The sequence below is a fragment of the Cyprinodon variegatus genome, unplaced genomic scaffold, assembly GCF_000732505.1.
Source record: "Cyprinodon variegatus isolate N-32 unplaced genomic scaffold, C_variegatus-1.0 Scaffold270, whole genome shotgun sequence".
Classification (NCBI taxonomy): Eukaryota; Metazoa; Chordata; class Actinopteri; order Cyprinodontiformes; family Cyprinodontidae; genus Cyprinodon; species Cyprinodon variegatus.
Genome location: NW_015150723.1, coordinates 561,557 through 579,365, shown reverse-complemented (window position 1 = coordinate 579,365; position 17,809 = coordinate 561,557). Strand labels below are relative to the sequence as shown.

The following is a 17,809-nucleotide window of genomic DNA, read 5'->3' as shown; positions in this document are numbered from 1 at the left end:
TTATCTTTTTTTCAAAATTTTCCAGATTATTCTCCTTTTCAGTCTCCAGTCTTCTTATAGGATCTCCCTGCATTAATCTCCATCAGTCTGTACTTTACCAACTTCCCTTTCCCCACTTAATAATCACCATCCTTCACATTGGAAATAATGTGTGTAGCATGATGTGCCCTGTTTGCTACAGTGTTTATCATGTAGGCTAAATAATTCAACTTAGGTCTTATTTCACCAGGACATCTGTGTCCATACAGTACATGGCTTTTGGCAAGAAGCAAACTAGACTTCTTTTGGCCTTCATTAAACATGACTCCCTTGTTACCCCGCCTCCAAAGTATTTGCAAGAAAAGTAATGCCAGAGTGGAGGCCTGCTAAACCAGAAACATAAATCAATCGAGTAAAGTCTGGGATTATTTACACTGGGATTATTTACACTGTTTAATGGTGTGAAGGATGAACTCACCGTATGTTATTCTGATTATAAATATAAACACTCAATAAAGTCCTTAATAGCACCCATTTTGCCTTGCTGCATGGAGCACAACTTGTCATAGTAATCAATTCTACTAAAAATCAATGCATGAATCAGTTTTTCTAGATCCTTCTTGGACATTATTTAATCCTGGAGATGTTCTTCAGGTGATAAAAGGCTGACTTAGTAACTGCCTTTATGTGCCTCTGAAGGTTCATCTGATTTCATCATGACACCAAGATTTTGGCCATAATCAGTTGTTTCTAGCTGTATTAGCTGAAGCTGTGGGCTAACTCTGGATGTCTCCTCCTTTGGTCTGAAAATTATTACCTCAGTTATGTTTTTATTTAGTTGGAGAAAATGATGCACATCCATGAATTGATCTGTTCTAAGCATCTAACCAGCGCTCTGAAGGGTTCATAGTCGACTCACCTGGTGACATTGGTGACTAATACAACCAATTGTTCAACAGTATGTGTAAAATGACATGAAAAAGGCATGCTGGCAATGAGCCCTGTAGATCAGGAAGGATACAATAAAAACAGATTCACAATTATTGAAACCAAGTGGCAAATAGTCTGACAGTATGTAAGGGCAACATACCCTGTATTTTAAAAATTGTTTCACATCTCTGTACATTGTAAATTCCAAGTGTTTCACATATTTTATTAAACCTTATTTATTGAAGTAAACTATTAGGATCTCATAAACAAATAATGTGTACGAAATATTTTTTGTTTATTTAGTCAGTATTTAATACAGCTGGCCTCAAAATTATAACAAATATAACAATGTGTCACGGTTTGTTTGGAGGTTTTTATAAGGACCCAAATGCAGAGGCTGACAGGCAGAGGTGAGTTCTTCAAAGGTTTAATAAGAGATCAGGCAACAAAAACAGGTATCCAAAAATCCAACTTAAAAATGTTAAACAAAAACAGGTATCCAAAAGTCCGACATAAAAATAAAAAACAAACCAGAACCATGGAGACATCAGGGGAAAACCATCAAGGAGCCAGGGTGAGAAAAGGTAAGACGAGGAACCAGCAAAGGGGGACTGCAGAGGGAGTGTATTTATGGCTGACTGAACAAAGGTAGGACTAATGAGCTGATAAGGAGCAGGTGTGACTAGAGCTGATGAGGAAGCCAAGGGAGAAGAACACAAGGGGGCAACAGAGGACAGACAGAAAAACCTAAGCAACTTAAATGAATCCAGACACAACAATAAAGCTAGAAAACCTGGCTAAACTTGAAACTGAAAACTTGGAGAAAAACAACAGAACCAAGATCGTTACACAATGGACTATTTCTTTTAATTAAGGTTATTGTAATCAACTATTCAGCCCTTCAATTAATGGAAAGATTTTTTTATGACTGGTTATCAATCTTGGTCAATCTATAGGGTTAATCGACTTTAGAATAATTAATGAATCCATAACTTGCATCCTTACTGATATCAACATCTTGAGCTGTGGAAGTCTGCAGCCCCTCCTTTATTCCCTAGGTGCCAGTTTATGCCATGCTTAAAAAAGTTATATTTTAGACAGATGATTCATCTTGATTATTGTTAAACCAGACATGCTCTATTCTTTTATCTTTATGATGCTTTTTGATTACAATGTTCTCTGCTGAGACCTTCACAGAATAGCTGGTTTATACTGATAATGAATCAAACTAAGGTAGAGAGTAGGTTTTATTTAGGGTATCAGAGTAAAGAGAGCAGACATCAAATTTGTTTTATGAAAAAAATTTTTAAAACATGTATTGCTTTCCTGCAAATTCTAAAAAAAAAAGGTTTTACATAAAATCAAAGTAAGACACGATACACTGTGTTGCTGCAATGTGACAAAGCAAAAAAAAAGTTAAGTAAGTTTAAACATCTTCATACAACTTTGTTTCTTAAGGAGGAGTAGCAAAAATAAGACATCAGTTTGATGGCCCATGCTGACTGTAGTGGTCTGTCAGGAAAAGTGTCAACATTTCCAAGTGTGTGCACATTGTAAATGTCACTTTTAAAGAAAGCATTTCCCAAAAGAGACAAAGAAATATCATATCAAGCCGCTGGCAAAGAGACACAGTAAGCGTACCAGGTGGCTGCTGCATCTTTCAGGACACCTAATCTTGACAGCTTTTCAATACAACCCTCATTAACAAAACAGTTTCTAAAGGCATAAAAATAGGGGTTTAATACATGCTAAATAATTTCATTAAAAAATATTAAATCCAGCCTTTACTAGTTTAACAGCTCTTAAGTCGGACTAAACTTTAACGACTGTGTGAAGCAGCTCTTATGCATTCAGTGAATCCTAATGTAACTGATGAAATCAAAGCAGCTACTGTGTGCAAACAAAAACAGCTCTATTTGAGCAAAGGCTGCCCGCTAAACAAGGCTGGATAGTATGTTGTGTGGTTGAAAGCTTTGAATATGTTGCAGCTTAGTTGAGATAAGGAGGATAGCACAAGGATATTGGGGCAGCTGGAGCCAAAAACCTGTCAGCTAACATTATGGCCAGCCTCCCGAAATCAAAATAAGGAAAGCGTACTGTTTGCATCTGCATACATCAACACATACAGGCCTCTGTACAAAGACTTAAAAAGAAAGAAGATATTTATTCAGCAGGATTTCTACCTTGATTTGTTAGCAGGATATTATAAAAAAAAAAAAAAACTTTTCTTTTTGGCAAAGAGAAAAATAGAATAAAAAACCTGCATTGTTCCATTGGTGAAGATTCCTTTATCATCTGAAGGTTGGTTTTAAAGCAAAAGAACAAACACCTGCTACGACCTCAGCCTCCTCATTGCCACCTTAGAAAAAAGAAAACTAAAATCGTAATAAGAATCAAGTATACCAGTTCTTGTATTTACTCCATTTAGCTCTGAGCTTTTTAAGTTTTTAAAACAAAAAAAAAAAGCTAAATATGTACCTGTGCAGTGATTCATGCACATATCTGTGTCTTATCATCTTATTTCTGTTAAATTTGCATCTGATACAAAATACAGTTTAAACACTTCACTACCTATGAACGAGCTGGGGATATGATGATACTGAGACCATAACTCAGGAACATGACTTGATCTTTTATGACTATCTATCTGCTAATGGCCCAGTGACCACTAGAGACAGGCTGCAGATCCAATGCAACCTTCTAACAAAAAAAAAGAACCAATATTCCTCATATTTATTAAATCCTACACAGTAAAACAACTTAAAGATAAATTATCTCAAGGACTTACTGTATTGGTAGTTTTTGCATTTATTTTGGTACAAAGACTTCAACAAAAGTGCAAAGAAAATACCTGCGAAATTTAAAAGTGCACTTTGAGTTTGCCATCCTAATGCATAACATAAAGTGCTGTGGTTTATAAAGGGCTCTGGTTTATAATTAAAACACCAAGGGAATGTAATCTAAATTTTCTGGTATCTTGCTACACCTCTATACCAGTTAACTGTCCATGTTTATTACCATTTGGAAAAAAAGTTCCTAAACACATGGAAATGAAAATATTTTCCATATTATTTAATTATAGAGCCATGAGTTTAAAACACAATGCATTTTTATTTCAACCTTTGCATAACATAAGCATAGCAATCTATGCTACTAGGATCGCATGACCAACCATGTGAGGTTTTATGTTTTTTTTTTAATATACTGATACTCAATATCAGTTTATCTTGAAAGTAGAAAAACACAATCCGAACTTCATATTTAGTAGGCCTTTATCAGTACTGAACATTTCAGGCAATTCTCTTTTTCTCTGTTAATTAACAATAAAATGGAAGACATTTTTTTTTACAGATAGCATTGGTTTTATCATGCTTTGAACTCAGTTTGCTATCCTTAGTGACAGAATTTTGCCCTTTTTACAGCTTTGTCCAGAAACTGAAAAAAATATTTTGTCACGTATTCGGTTAAAGGGTGCAGCCTTAGATGCAATGACTTTTTGCATTCCTTGCTATAAACTGCAGAATGATACAGTACGCTCTGTTCTCTCACTTTAATTCAATAACCTTACTCCTTTGTTCCCTTTCTGTCTGCTTTACACCTCTGCTTATCACCAAACACAGAGCCAGAAAATAGCTCATACTTTCCTTTTTCATTCTATTGTTTTTTTTTTTTGGCATTCTTAACAACATTCATGTCATCCTTAAAGGAAGACAATTTCTTTCCTTGTGATCTCTGCGGCAAACTGTTTTTATAACTGGTACCTGGAAGGAATGTAATTTGCTGACGTTTTTTATCTACTGTGCTTAAGGGAAGTCAGTCTCACAAGCGCAGTAGAGTATTAAAGTCAATCCTTCAATCCATCTCTCAGTCCACAGTTTTCCCTGCAGTATACATTTAGGAAATGCGTTAGTGAATAGGGACGTTGATTCAGAAGATGAGATTGCCTTTTTATATTCAGGCAATTCAATCTTACACTCACGCTCTCCCGGACAGGCTAACCATATGGATGAGGAAAGGACTGGTAGCTATACTTGCCCTGCTGATCACAGCTGTACATTTCAGGATTTGAGAGTAGCTTTGATAAATTGACATTGATTGTTAAACCATGCTTTTATCAAATTTTTATTTGTTTTTGTTAAGGAGAAAGTTGGTGCATTTATTTGCAGATTGCATTATTTGGATGATTGGTTGTCTGTAATTACACAGATGTGGCTGGTAATAAAGTCTTTAGCAACCCTAGATTTTAAGTTCCTAAGCAGTAGTTGTTAGTTGGCTCCTAACTAAGGCGTAGGATTCCCAAGTCCTGGAAGACCAAGAATTTATACCAGCTGAACTCATTACTGTCATATAAGGAATTTATGATAAACTATAACAGTGATGAAATTTTGACTGTGAAAAACTGGTGATATGACTCCATAGAACATCAATAAGGTGGATGGATGGATGGATGGATGGATGGATGGATGGATGGATGGATGGATGGATGGATGGATGGATGGATGGATGGATGGATGGATGGATTTTTCAGATTTAGTTTTCTTTCTGTTCTTATCGGGATAAAGAATAAATTATTTCTAAATAAATATCCAACCCTTTCCAGCTTTTGTACACAGAATCAGTGTGTAATAATAAATCCTGTCTTCCATCCACAAGTAGAATCACTGCATTCATTTTTCATCTTAATATAAGCAAAACAACAGATTCCAATTTTAGGGACCTGTCCTTTAAACACTAAGCAGCAAAACTAATAATTGTGCCCCAAGGTATAAAAATATATCTCGGAGAGATATTATATAACATACTTACTATTTTCTCATCTCTTATGAAAAATGGCGTAATACAGCACTGGTGAATAATTTGGAGGGAGAAAACACACAACTCATTTCACCAAATCCAGCTTTTATTTATTTATTTATCTCTTTGTGCCTTGTAGTCTTCTTCCCTTCATCTTTTTGCTCTGGCAGCCTAAATACCCTGTATGCTTTCAAGTATCTAACCTAGGGTGAATATACCATGAAGAAACGTTTCCCACTCACCGAGGATTAGATCAGAATCCACATTGATTTTATATTTAAGGTGGAGAGACAAACTTATTTTGAGGAGCTCACTTTATATTGTTCAGATATAACAACAACCATTTCTAAACATCTGATGGCAAAAAGAAGATATAAACAGGACATGGTCAAGCAAAACATGACTTAAATATCAGGCTAAGAACCAAATTGCTGGGTGTGTAGATTAAAATAAACCCTAAGACTAACTCAGAGAGGGGTCTAATCTGATTGTTTCTCTCTGATGGTTTGTGTGGAGGTGTCTCCTCTCATAAACTGCAAGCAAAGCTCTCACATGTCTCCCTTCCTATCCTCCACTTGAGCAGAGCTGCCACTTTAGGAGCTCCTCTGTGCATCTTTTCCCCCCACAACAGATGCAAAGCTGTGACTGTGGAGCAGAGCGAATTTGTATTCCTGCAACACAAACACACACAAGCACACACACGCTGGGGTACATGAAGAAAATACAAAGCTTGATGTGCTGAAAACAAGGTCTTTTGTTGTGGGACCTCCTTTTAGCAAATTAAAACAATGTTTTTATCTCATGCATAGAAACACGACATCTACAACCACCCAGGTGCTGAGTGACGAGGGCCTGGCTGTTTCTCAGGGAGGCTTCCTGGCAGGATGTGGACAGATGAGTCTCAAACAGGTGCATCTCAAGGAATTAGAATTTCAACAATTAGGTTTATGTATTCTCGTATTTTAAACAGAAATAAAAAATGTAGATGAAGGTAGATTCTGATATACATGTTGTCATTATGACCTGCAGTTGATTAAAACGAATATCGCATTCTTAAAAAATTAGATACCAAATAAACCAGTGACCAGGATTTTTAAAACAGAATTGTTTGTATCCTTAAAAATGTGTGCCGTACAAAACAAGCTCTTAATAACTTATCATAAATTCTTGCATCAGTGCATCGTGGTATGGAGTCAATTAAGCAGTTTTTCTGCTGAGATGTTAATGAAGCCCATGTTGTTTTGTAAAACAGATTAAAAACTAAGAACGGACAGATACATTCACAATTTTCATAGAAATAAAGTGCAATTTTGCCTAAATTGTGTTTTTTTGTTTTTTTTTAGATGAACCACTTATTCTTAATCTCTTTGTGGTTTACATGCCCAGCACTGCATTCAAACAGCAGAATAAACTAATGATGAGATCCAATCAAAACACATTTTTACAGTTATTACTTAGAGTCCTTATAGGTAATTAGCTGTGATTAATGTTTGAGTATTGCAGTATATTGCAATCCATTTTAGTAGGCAGACACATTACATGTGTACTATGATTGTTAAACAGCAACTCCTACCTCTGTATTGTGGAAGCTGTAATTTGCTGCATTGCTGTCATGCTGTAGTTCATTCAACCACACAGATCCTGATGCAAATTGAAGGGCATATAAGCCAGAATGCTTTATACTTCACATTATTCTAAACCAAACAATTATATAGGGAAAGAAGTGGCATACTTTTATACTTACATTTCTATATTTAATAGTATTCAATCCATCTCCTTGCACTCCTCACAGACACTGCATTTTAATGGAAAAATATTTTTAAAGTGAAAATAAACCTCATGTTAACGAATAAACTTGTCAGACAGGTCTTGAAGAAAGCCTCCAAAGAAGGCAGTAGCAGGAGTTTTTTCCAATTGGCCGACAGCTCACCACGGCCCTGCACCACAGTATAATGTGGTTTAAATGCTCACACTTGTCCTTATGGTTGTATATTTACTGCTGAACTTGCAGCAGAGCTGAATGCAATGCAAAATGGTTAGAAAGGTTACAAAGAGGTAATCGCAATTATTTTCACTTTATGAACTACCCAGGAAAATGTGACCAAAGGCTCTGTCGTTTGCTAAAGTTTTAGATATAGATCTCAGCACAAGATTTACCCAGAATCCTTTTCATGAGGTGAGAAATACATTTGGCTAAATTGTGCCCAAAGGACAGTGGCGGCCAGCACAATGGCCTCCTAAAGCTGTTATGAAGCAGTTGTTTAACAGATTTTCTCCAAATTTGCTGCGGTTATAATAAAAATGTAAATAAGTGAAATTGGACAGACCTCATAGATTTCCAACAATTATTTCTATGTTGTTTATTTGAAAAACAAATAGGTAAGTCTCAAGTTTGTTTGTTTTTTTTCTTGTTTATCGACAAATAAATCAAACTTGCATCCATGTTATACTAAAGAATAAAAATAATTCTACTTGATTTATTTCTGTAATTTCAAAAGGAAATTGCTTCCTGAAATAAATAAAAAAAAGTTGATTTGGGATTTTGAGTCACTCTAAATCCTCCACATGAATTCATTTAAGTGTCCTCAGTGGAGATGCTTTATACCAGGCAATGAAGTCGCAAAAAAATTTTCTGGATTGAAACCAAAGCAAATTTGACATTTAACTCTTTTGTTTTTATCTTCTTCAGGATGTCATGTATGACCAATAATATTAGATTTAAAAATTTTAGCTCTGCGAAAGCAATCTTTAAAGTTTGCACTGAAAAACAGTATCTACCGTACTTGATTTTCTGTTATACTTTCTGTACTTTATTTCTTTAGGATCTAGCTGTTTAAAGCTGAGTTTCCATTTGTTATCCAGCACTGTTTCATAACATTAAATTCTCATCAAACAGCAGCACTCTCTGCTCTCTCTCTACTATTGGCCAAACTTATGAAGATGGGGACGGCTGTTAAACTCACTGATCATTCGCCAGATGAATCAGTTGAAGCTGAGACTCTCTTATTTACTTATTTAAACACCAGATCAGATAGATTTAAGAATCCATAGTGCAATTCTTAATGCACTATACTTTGTGGAATGATTTTATAAAAATCAGCTCTAGAATAAACATATGAAATCACAGATTGAAAAAACTCTAAATCATGTCATAGACTCAAAAGATGTATATTTTTGCACCATGTTTATTAGTCCCACAATGTTTACATTTAATAACTGCTGCACTTTAAGCAATGGAAATGTCATGAGAGCTATACAAAAAGAAATTTCTTTTTGTATACACAGAGTGTATACAAAATGACATTTAAGTTTGTCAAAGTGCAAGTCTAAGTCATATTCAACTATTTAAGCCATTTGTCTATTCTTCGTTATTTCAGCATTTCTTAACCTAATCCTTGCTATAAGACGGGTTGTGTTCCCGCAACATTCATCTGACCTTTGTTGTATTCACAGCGTCTTGTGAGAGGAGAGATAACCATTAAAACTGTCAGCCCATATGAGTAATGATGCTAACTGTGATCTAACCTACAGCTTGCATTAGAGAGGCACACTCTAATTTACTGCTGTGGTTATATGCATCTTCCCATATGTAAACCTATGATGACGGCACATACCAAACAATTTAGCCCTCTGAAAAATTCATGTCTAATTAATTGACAGAAGGTAATTTACAATCCAGACCTTGAGTCCATTTGCTAAAACAAATTTAACCTCAGCCTTTGCTACCATAAAAACTGCATTTGAAAGATTAAAATGTTCACATTTAATTTTACAGAAATACAATCCAATTTGTTTACTAATCCCATTTTAAAACAATATATGGTTTAAAGGAAGGGCTGTATGTGAAGAGAATGAGAAAAAATAGCTTACAAGAAGCAGACAAAACAATCATGATTTAACAACAAAAGAACAAACAACTAAGGCTGTGTTAAAGACTGGGGGGGAAAAATGTGTTTTAAAAAAATATTTAAAAGAAGAACATGATGCAGCCTGCCTAAATGTTGCTGTTGGTCCTAAAAAATTACAAAAAGCCTGATCCCCTCTGTGGTTCAGCCTCGGCTTTGGAACGGCCAGGAGCTTGGCAGCTGACAGCAGAATCTTTGAAGGAGAGTGTGGGTGAAACAAGTCCAAAAGATGGATTTAGGCCATTAAGACCTTTAAATATGAATACACTTATTTTAAAGCACAATTCTTTCACCTGTGTGACTAAGTTTAAAATCAGCACCTGCATTTGAGTACAGTGAATTACAATTACCAAGATGTTAGGTAATAACTGGTTAGGCATTCATTTTAAACCCCGTTTGGACAAAACTGTCTTAGTTTTGGCAACTTGCTGCAGCTGATATGTAATCTAATGGTAAGACTACTTGTCATTCCCATTAAAATGGGAATGAAAAGCCATAGAGGCTGAAGAATGGATTACTAAATTAAAATGTGAAAGTCTGACAAAGTTAAAGTAAAGAGGAGAAATGAAACTTTTACTTTAATTTTTAGTTTAATTTCTTACTGAAAACGTTCCAGGTGTCAGGTGTTTTTGCCATACACAGCAAAAAAAATCTAAAAATGAGTAAAGATTTCTTAAATTAAGTATATTTACCCTTAATTTGAGTGGGTAAATATGATGATTTGCCAATGGAATTAATGTTTTTACTCTTAAAATAAGATAATTAGGCAATATGCACTTGAAATAAGACAATACAATCGTTATTTCATAATTTAAATGTGAATTGTCTTTGGCAAGGTATCTCCTTTTCCTCCAAAATTCAAGAAAAAAAGCAATTATTTTAAGAAAATATGATGTATTTAGATTCCAAATTTCTGCAGTGAAAGGGCTTTAATTTAGAAAGGTTATTAGTTCTTAATATATGTCTTTCTAAATGTAATAAATATACTCCAATTAACTATATTTATATTTTTTAAAAATCAGTGTTAGACTGATTTTACAAAAATATATGCATACACTGTGATTACAGGTTTCATATAGTTTTGACTAGGGTTTTAATACTTCTTTTGGGAAAGGCTGGTGACATCATGGAAATTCTGTATACCGGTATTTACAGATAAAGCTTATAAAATGTATAAAGTATCAAAATAAGCAATGACAACTGTAAATATTGCAAAAATAATATGATTTTTAATTGCTAAAAAGTAATGCAGTTTGTGTATTCTGCTTTTTTTTAACCCTTCATTATTATGTTATTTTTGTACACTTTTCTAAGGTCCACATTTCTGTGATCACTTTTACTATAATCTTTTAGCTGCTATAACATCAGGATCTCCCCATTGTGGGACAGTAAAAGGGATTTTCTATATTTTTTAATAGAAAAATCATAGTTCAATATTTTCACCTCAACAAGCTTCATTTAGCTGCAATTTCTTGATGACTGGATCACCTTTTCACCTCCACACCGTCTCAGACTCAATGCAACGTTAAGTAATACCAATATATGTAAAGACACAAATAAAACCTGACTCGTGAAATGAATGAAGATGTTTTTGTAGTTGCTTTTGCAAACCATTTGGAGAAATAGGCAAAATGAATGAATAGGTGGGTATTTTTGTTCATGGTGACGTCTGCAGGGTCACTTACCCTCTTTCTTAGGTTGTAAGTGAGCAGGAGGTTTCTGGAGAAGTGGTTTGCAAAAGCCGTGTAGAACTCCAAGACCTTCTGCAGTGCATCGCGCTTAATGACGTGGAGGTCACAGTAGGTCAAGGCTCTGACGTTGGCGCAGGCCGGAGCCAGAGTCACCTCCTTCCAGAAAACATCCCCAAATACATCTCCCTTACCTGCAGGGAAACAATCTATTTTAAAAAGAAATCACCGTAAATCCTGATCTTTGAGTTAGACAAAGAAACAGGCATGTCTGTTCCCTTGTAGAAAAACGAATAGAATGAAAGAAATGTAGTGAATACATTAAAGTACAATTGTGAAGTGTATCTCTCATGAGAATACAATTTTAGGTCACCGAATCTCGCTCAAAATTCAGATTTCTGCTAAGGAAATCCAATGTATGCGTTTTGTTGATCTGCTCTAAAGCAGTTTCAATGTAGTCAAAAAAGTTTTGTGACTTCCAATTCTCTTGTTTTTTTTAAGAGATAAAGCTAAAAACAGTTTAATTTAAGATAATTTCAAGACGTTTTCTCTTTTGGTTACAAGTTAAATATTGTACAAATAACCCATCAGAAAATCCTTTTTTGTTACTTACAGTATTTCCAGCTTTTATAGTACAATGAGTTAAAAATGCAAACCCAACTAGAGCTTACTGTAAAAAACATCTAATAGCTTTGTCCATTTTACTTCTAATTCACACTTTTACACTAATTCATGTTTTTCAACCATTAGAAATCCAATGAAATCATTGCTTTGTCGTTTTAAAATGACAAAATATGGAAAGTGGTAGGAATACTCTGGTTTTATACTGCTTTATTTATTCAGTGTCTATTTTTATTATATTATACTTATGTCCAACTGTCGACCCAGAGCTGCTAAATAGTGTTTTTTTTTTATCATAAAATGTAAATAAAGTAAGTAAAATCTATTCTACTCTCTTCTACTTCTTGCAAATTCTATATAAGACAAGCTTAGTCAACACAAACAAATTAAATTAATACATTTCAAAGTAGTACCAGTTGTACAGTAGATTCCTGGGATTAAAGGTTTTCGGCTGCTCAATAATGTAAGTTTTTTATTATGGCTGAAATTGATTATGAATTATAGATTGGATAGATTTTAAAGAGTATGATTCAACAGAGCAGTTAAATGCTCCGTATGCTGCAAGGTGTGACTCATGCCTGGACTATTATAAGTTGAAGAGCTCAACATAACCATATGAGACGTGAAGAGCAAGAAAAACATTACAGCATGATGTAACAGGATGACTTACTCAAGAAAAGACCAGAAAACTACATAAAGGAAAAGAACAATTGTATACAGTACATAGATATTTAATGTGAAAACATCTTCAAATATAATGTTTCATACATGTATGACTTCCAGGGCTTTTGTAACAATCATAAATTGAGATTTTTGGTCACTACTTTAACAACAGATCTATTTAGACATCTATGATTATTATTGATCAGAGAAATAACTAATTATATGAAGTGAGTGTAAAAGAAATACCAGATTTGTCATGAATCTTGGCTGCTGGATTGTGTGTTTCTTTTGTGTTTACAGCATTATGCTTGAGTGTAATTTATTAGTTTATTCCTGAATTCTGTTCCTTGTACATTTGGATTTATGTCTCTTAGTTCAGAGTAAAATTTCCACCCTTGGTTTCCAGTTATTTGTGTATCATTTCAGCTTCATCTGTGTTGATTAGTTTCCCTCCCTCAGTTTTCCTTCTTTCATTCTGATTAGATCCTCTGGTTCATTTGTCATTCTCCTAACCTTCCTCAGTATATCAGCTCAGTGATTAATTAATTACATGTCCTAGTCCTCCTTGTGCTTTTCCCCCAAGTTTGCCTGTTTCTTTATCATGAAACCTTTTGTTTGCTACTTCTGGAATTTTGTTCCCGCCTTAAATGAACAAAAGCTGACAAAATAATCTTTAGCCGTTACATACAATTACTAAAATAAATAACGTTAACCTGGAATATGTCAGCGTTTTTAAACTCACACTGATAGATTTAGAGTTAGTGAATAAAAGCTGGATCCAAAGTGTATTTCTCTTAAAGGTTAATAATGATTAGTTATTTAGATCTGCATTTAAAAATGTATCCATGTGCTTTGGATATTTGAGGGTCAATACTGCAGGGCATCCACTGTTTTGGTCCCCTGGAGACCTTTATTCGTTTTTCACAGATGTATCAAACCAGCTACAAATTGGCAAAGAAGTCTAAAAAATCAATATGAATTGGACTCAGCCATGCGTTCGGGGCATGTCACTGTCAGGAGTGTGTGACACAGTTATTGATTCACACCCTACAAGGAGTTTATGATTGTGGCACTGTTTCAGAGAAAGAAAAAGTCTAACAATCTTCACCTTGTATCTATGGTTTTGTACATTTATGGATAAATAATACCAACTGTACACAATTTGCAAATCTCTTTTTGCTAAAATAACATAATAATACTGTTGTCATCACCAGCTTTCTTTGCCGCTTTGTACCTTGCCTTGCAAAATCTTTGTAAAAGTGTCTATGGAGCCAGAATAAGTAATGAGACCGTGTGCTGTGAAAGCTGAAAATGTCAAATTGGTCACAAAATGCAGCAGAGAGGATCGTGTATTAGACTGAAGCAAACAAATTCTAGTCCAAATCCTGAATCATCACTAAGCAGAAAGTGATCCTGAGGCAGCTCAGCTTTCACTTCACTCAGTAAGAATTTACAAAGTGCTGCTGCACAGAAACAGAAAAGCAAGATTAGAGACCAAAAATATTGTGGAAATCCATGTTTCCATCCTCACTGACTGCTTTTGAGGCTAATGTGCTTTTTGGAATGAATACAAAAAAACTGCATTTGCATCAAAGCGTGAGAAAGCATAAATAAATTTTTAATAACATTGATTAAAACTCTGCTTTGAGTGTCTAAGAACCACCTTGTCTTTGACCACATCTCTCTGTAGATTTGATGGGGAATTACATTATTTAATAACATCCATTGCACATATAAGCTTTTAATTATATAAAAAAAAAAAAATCCTTTTTTTTTTTACCACTGACTCCTTGCTTTACTGCTTTAAGTGACAGATTTATATTTTCGTTTTTTTTTTTTACATCAGTCTTGAGGTAAGATGAAACCAAATGACTTTGATGAAGAGCTGCTAAGCTCTAAAAGCCAGGAGCATGAGTTCTTCAAGCATATTGATCTTTCTTTCATCAAAACATTTAAAAGGGAACCAGGGTGGACAGAAATTTGTAACCAACTTGAAATGGGGAACCGTTAGCATATTGAAACGCTAACACGGATGATCTTGGCTGACATTAAGCACAGCTAAACCATTTTAAAATGTTATTATTATTATTATATATATTATTATACCATTAGGTAATACTATGCAGTTGCCTAGGGCCCCGAGTTCCTTGGGGCCCCAAGGAACTCGGTTAATGTATGGTTAATACAACTATTTGTTATTTGTGCACAATAATTATGTTTTTGATTAAAATTATTTCGCTAAAATAACATCAGAGCGCTTATATGAGACACACTTATTGATATTAAGTGTGTCTCAGCCCCCCCATCACTGTCCACCACATTGGATCAGTCCATTAGTTACACATTTGCAGAAAGGTCCAAACAGACAGCAGCAAACCATTTGAAAACAAACGATGCGAAGATCAGTGTTGCAAACTTAGCACTTTTGTCACTATATTTAGTGACTTTTCAGACCCCTATAGCACTCTTATTTCAAAAAAGCGCTTAGCACTGAACTCTGCTCTCCAGAGCAAGTACATTCGTAACCCTATCATGATTAATGCAGCAGACAAGCATGATCAAGCAGATCATGGCTTGTCTACAGTGAAAAGATGGACTGAGTTATTTTACTTTTGCCGTCGCCTTTTTGGAAACACAGGAAGTAGCAATTGGATAAGTAGTTTAGTGCTTGGAAAAAATATTTAATTCCTTTTAAGACAGCATGAAAAGTCAGCTGAGTACAAAACATATAGAGGAAAACAAGAAAAGGGACAATAAGAGAGGGACAACAAAGTAGAACGAATAATGTGTGTGTATTCTATTAAAATTTCTGTATCCGTATAATTGGTCAGTTTTATGTGTCGTCTTCTCAATTCAGAGGGCCCCCTACCTGTCTTTGCCTAGGGCCCCAAATTTCCTAAATCTACCCCTGGCTAAAACTAACATGTTTCTCTGGATTTTCCACTTTAAACACTACTCACTAAACAAACTCGGTTTTAAATTTTACTAACAGCAGAGCGGCCATTTTGTATTTTGAGCTCAGAGCTGTACAGAAAACTACAACTTTCCCACTTGGCTTTCTGACCTCATATGGGCTGTCCAACCAAAATTTTCAAGGTAAAGATTATGCATTTCAGCTTTGCCACATGTAATGTTAAATACAAGCCCTTTTATTGTAATATTTTGAAAGTGGGAAGTACCAAAAAATTGTTTTGTTACAAAATCATAAAAAAAATGTTTTGTTTTCTCACTTTACATAAATCAAAGCTTACCTAAAATAGCCACCACCTCATCATCTTGTATGACTTCTAAGGATCCAGACACCACGAAACAGAGGCTGTCCACGCTTTCACCAGCGTGGTATATCAAGTCACCAGGAGCGCAGTGGATCATCTGAAACTCCATAGCCAGAGCCCTGAGACACCCGTCGCTGGCCAGTCTGAAAGCTGGATGCTCTTTGAAAACTTTGCGGTTGAGATGAACACAAATATCTGCTCTCATGTCTTTTGGACAAATCTGTAGCACCTGGAAGAAAGGAGAAAGGGACAGAGGGATTTTGAAGTACAGTAAAACATGCAAAGGACATTCACCACAACATTTCATTGTGTGAAATATAAAAGTAGTAATATTTTTAAAGATTGAAATCTACATCTTTATTAATTCCACATTAATGGAAGAGGAAGTTAATTAGATGTACTGCTGCTACTGGCATCCAGTGATACTGTCAATAAACTCAAAACTAAAAATAGTTCCAAATTATTTCTAGCTTAAATATACAATGGAGCCCCTTGTAAACATGTTACAACCCTTAAAAGCAATGGGTCTTATGCAAGAACCTTTCGTACCAACAAATTCGTTTTTATGTTCGTGTGAGTGATTTAGGAGAAATTATGTATTCACCATTTTTCTCCTATTTCTAATCTTCTCTCAGGTATGAAAAAAAGTTTTTCAAGTGCTGCAGACTTAACATAGCAATCCTGCACAATCAGCTGTTATCCAAACCTATTTTTTCACTAAATGACTACATTGTTTTACTTAGAAGCAATTTTACATTTGATTGGACTACATAATTATATATTATGCAATGCTGCAATTATAAATTCCATTTTTATTCACTGATGACAGAACTATCGGTCACTAAAGCTGCTGCTGGTATGTCAGTATCCAAAGGAGACTGGTTTAATTTGTTGCCATTTCGTAAAAAGAAAGAACAGTAGATATACTCCTAGTTTTTGGTTCTTGAGCTTCCTGTTGATCGGTTCTGGATTATGGCTTCTGTATTTTTACTTCACTTAATTTTGCAAGAAATAATTTCTGCCTGTTCAGCTCAGCATTTGGGTCCTCACAAAGTATCCATTAACCTTGACACTTTGCTTTTAATGGTCCTTTAATACTGCTGCTCAGTCACCAGATCATTGATCTTCAAACCCGTAAAGTTTTCCTTCTTCATCTTCAATGCCATTTCTATGAATGAAGACTTTCTGACAAGCATGGGAAGTTGTGGCCCTCCCTATTATATCGCACTATCAGGGAAGTAATTATGCAGATTTGCATTTCTTATTATCGCATGTTTATGTGCTCACAGGACGACTGCATTATATTTGCTCTAATTCATTTAAGTTAAGGTTAGTCGATTCTGATGCGCTGAGTTCGTAAAAGTCCACGATAGGAGAGAAAGAGAAGTGTATGACAAGAATATGAAAATGTTGTCCATGAGACCGATTGATTCTGGACAGTCATTTTTTAACTCTCTCTATATGGCGTTCAGTTTAGAAATAAGTCATGGTTCCATGCATTTTAGAAAAGGTTTCCAAGGTATTTGAAACAGAAACATGCCCAAAACATATCAGATCCTCTACCGCAGGATACCCACTGTCCTTCATGTTTGAGATGTGTCTTCTCAAGCACACCTGATTCAAATGATTTTATTTCCTCCTCAACAGCCCTCAAATGCTGCAAAAGCCTGCTTATTACCTTTTCATTCAGGTTGGAGTAGTGTGGAGGCAGAGAAACACCTAATACATGTAGGACAGTGGGACCTGAGGACCAGGGTTAAGAAACCCTGCTTTATCATACTTAATGGTGACCAGGACCTGCTTTTCCACATATTCATCCTTTGTTTTACGCCACACCACATGTTGGTCTCTCTATACGTCAACTTTAGTTTCATTTGACTAAAGCAAGCAGTTTCAGTTAATGTCCCACTTCAATTCTGCATGTAGAGTTAATAATTAGGACATCTAATTTTTT

General features: G+C 35.1%; 1 protein-coding gene across 4 annotated transcripts in view; it reads right to left on the bottom strand.

Moving 5' to 3' along the window:
* The window catches only part of LOC107089888 (potassium voltage-gated channel subfamily H member 1-like), a 79,281-nt gene that overhangs the window by 3,330 nt on the left and 58,142 nt on the right, over positions 1–17,809 (bottom strand). For all 4 annotated transcript variants that reach the window (XM_015382915.1, XM_015382918.1, XM_015382916.1 and 1 more), the window contains 2 exons: positions 15,832–16,084; positions 11,294–11,490 (listed from right to left, as the gene is read on the bottom strand). In XM_015382915.1, the coding sequence (XP_015238401.1) occupies positions 11,294–11,490; positions 15,832–16,084 (450 nt within the window). The remainder of the gene's footprint in view (positions 1–11,293; positions 11,491–15,831; positions 16,085–17,809) is intronic.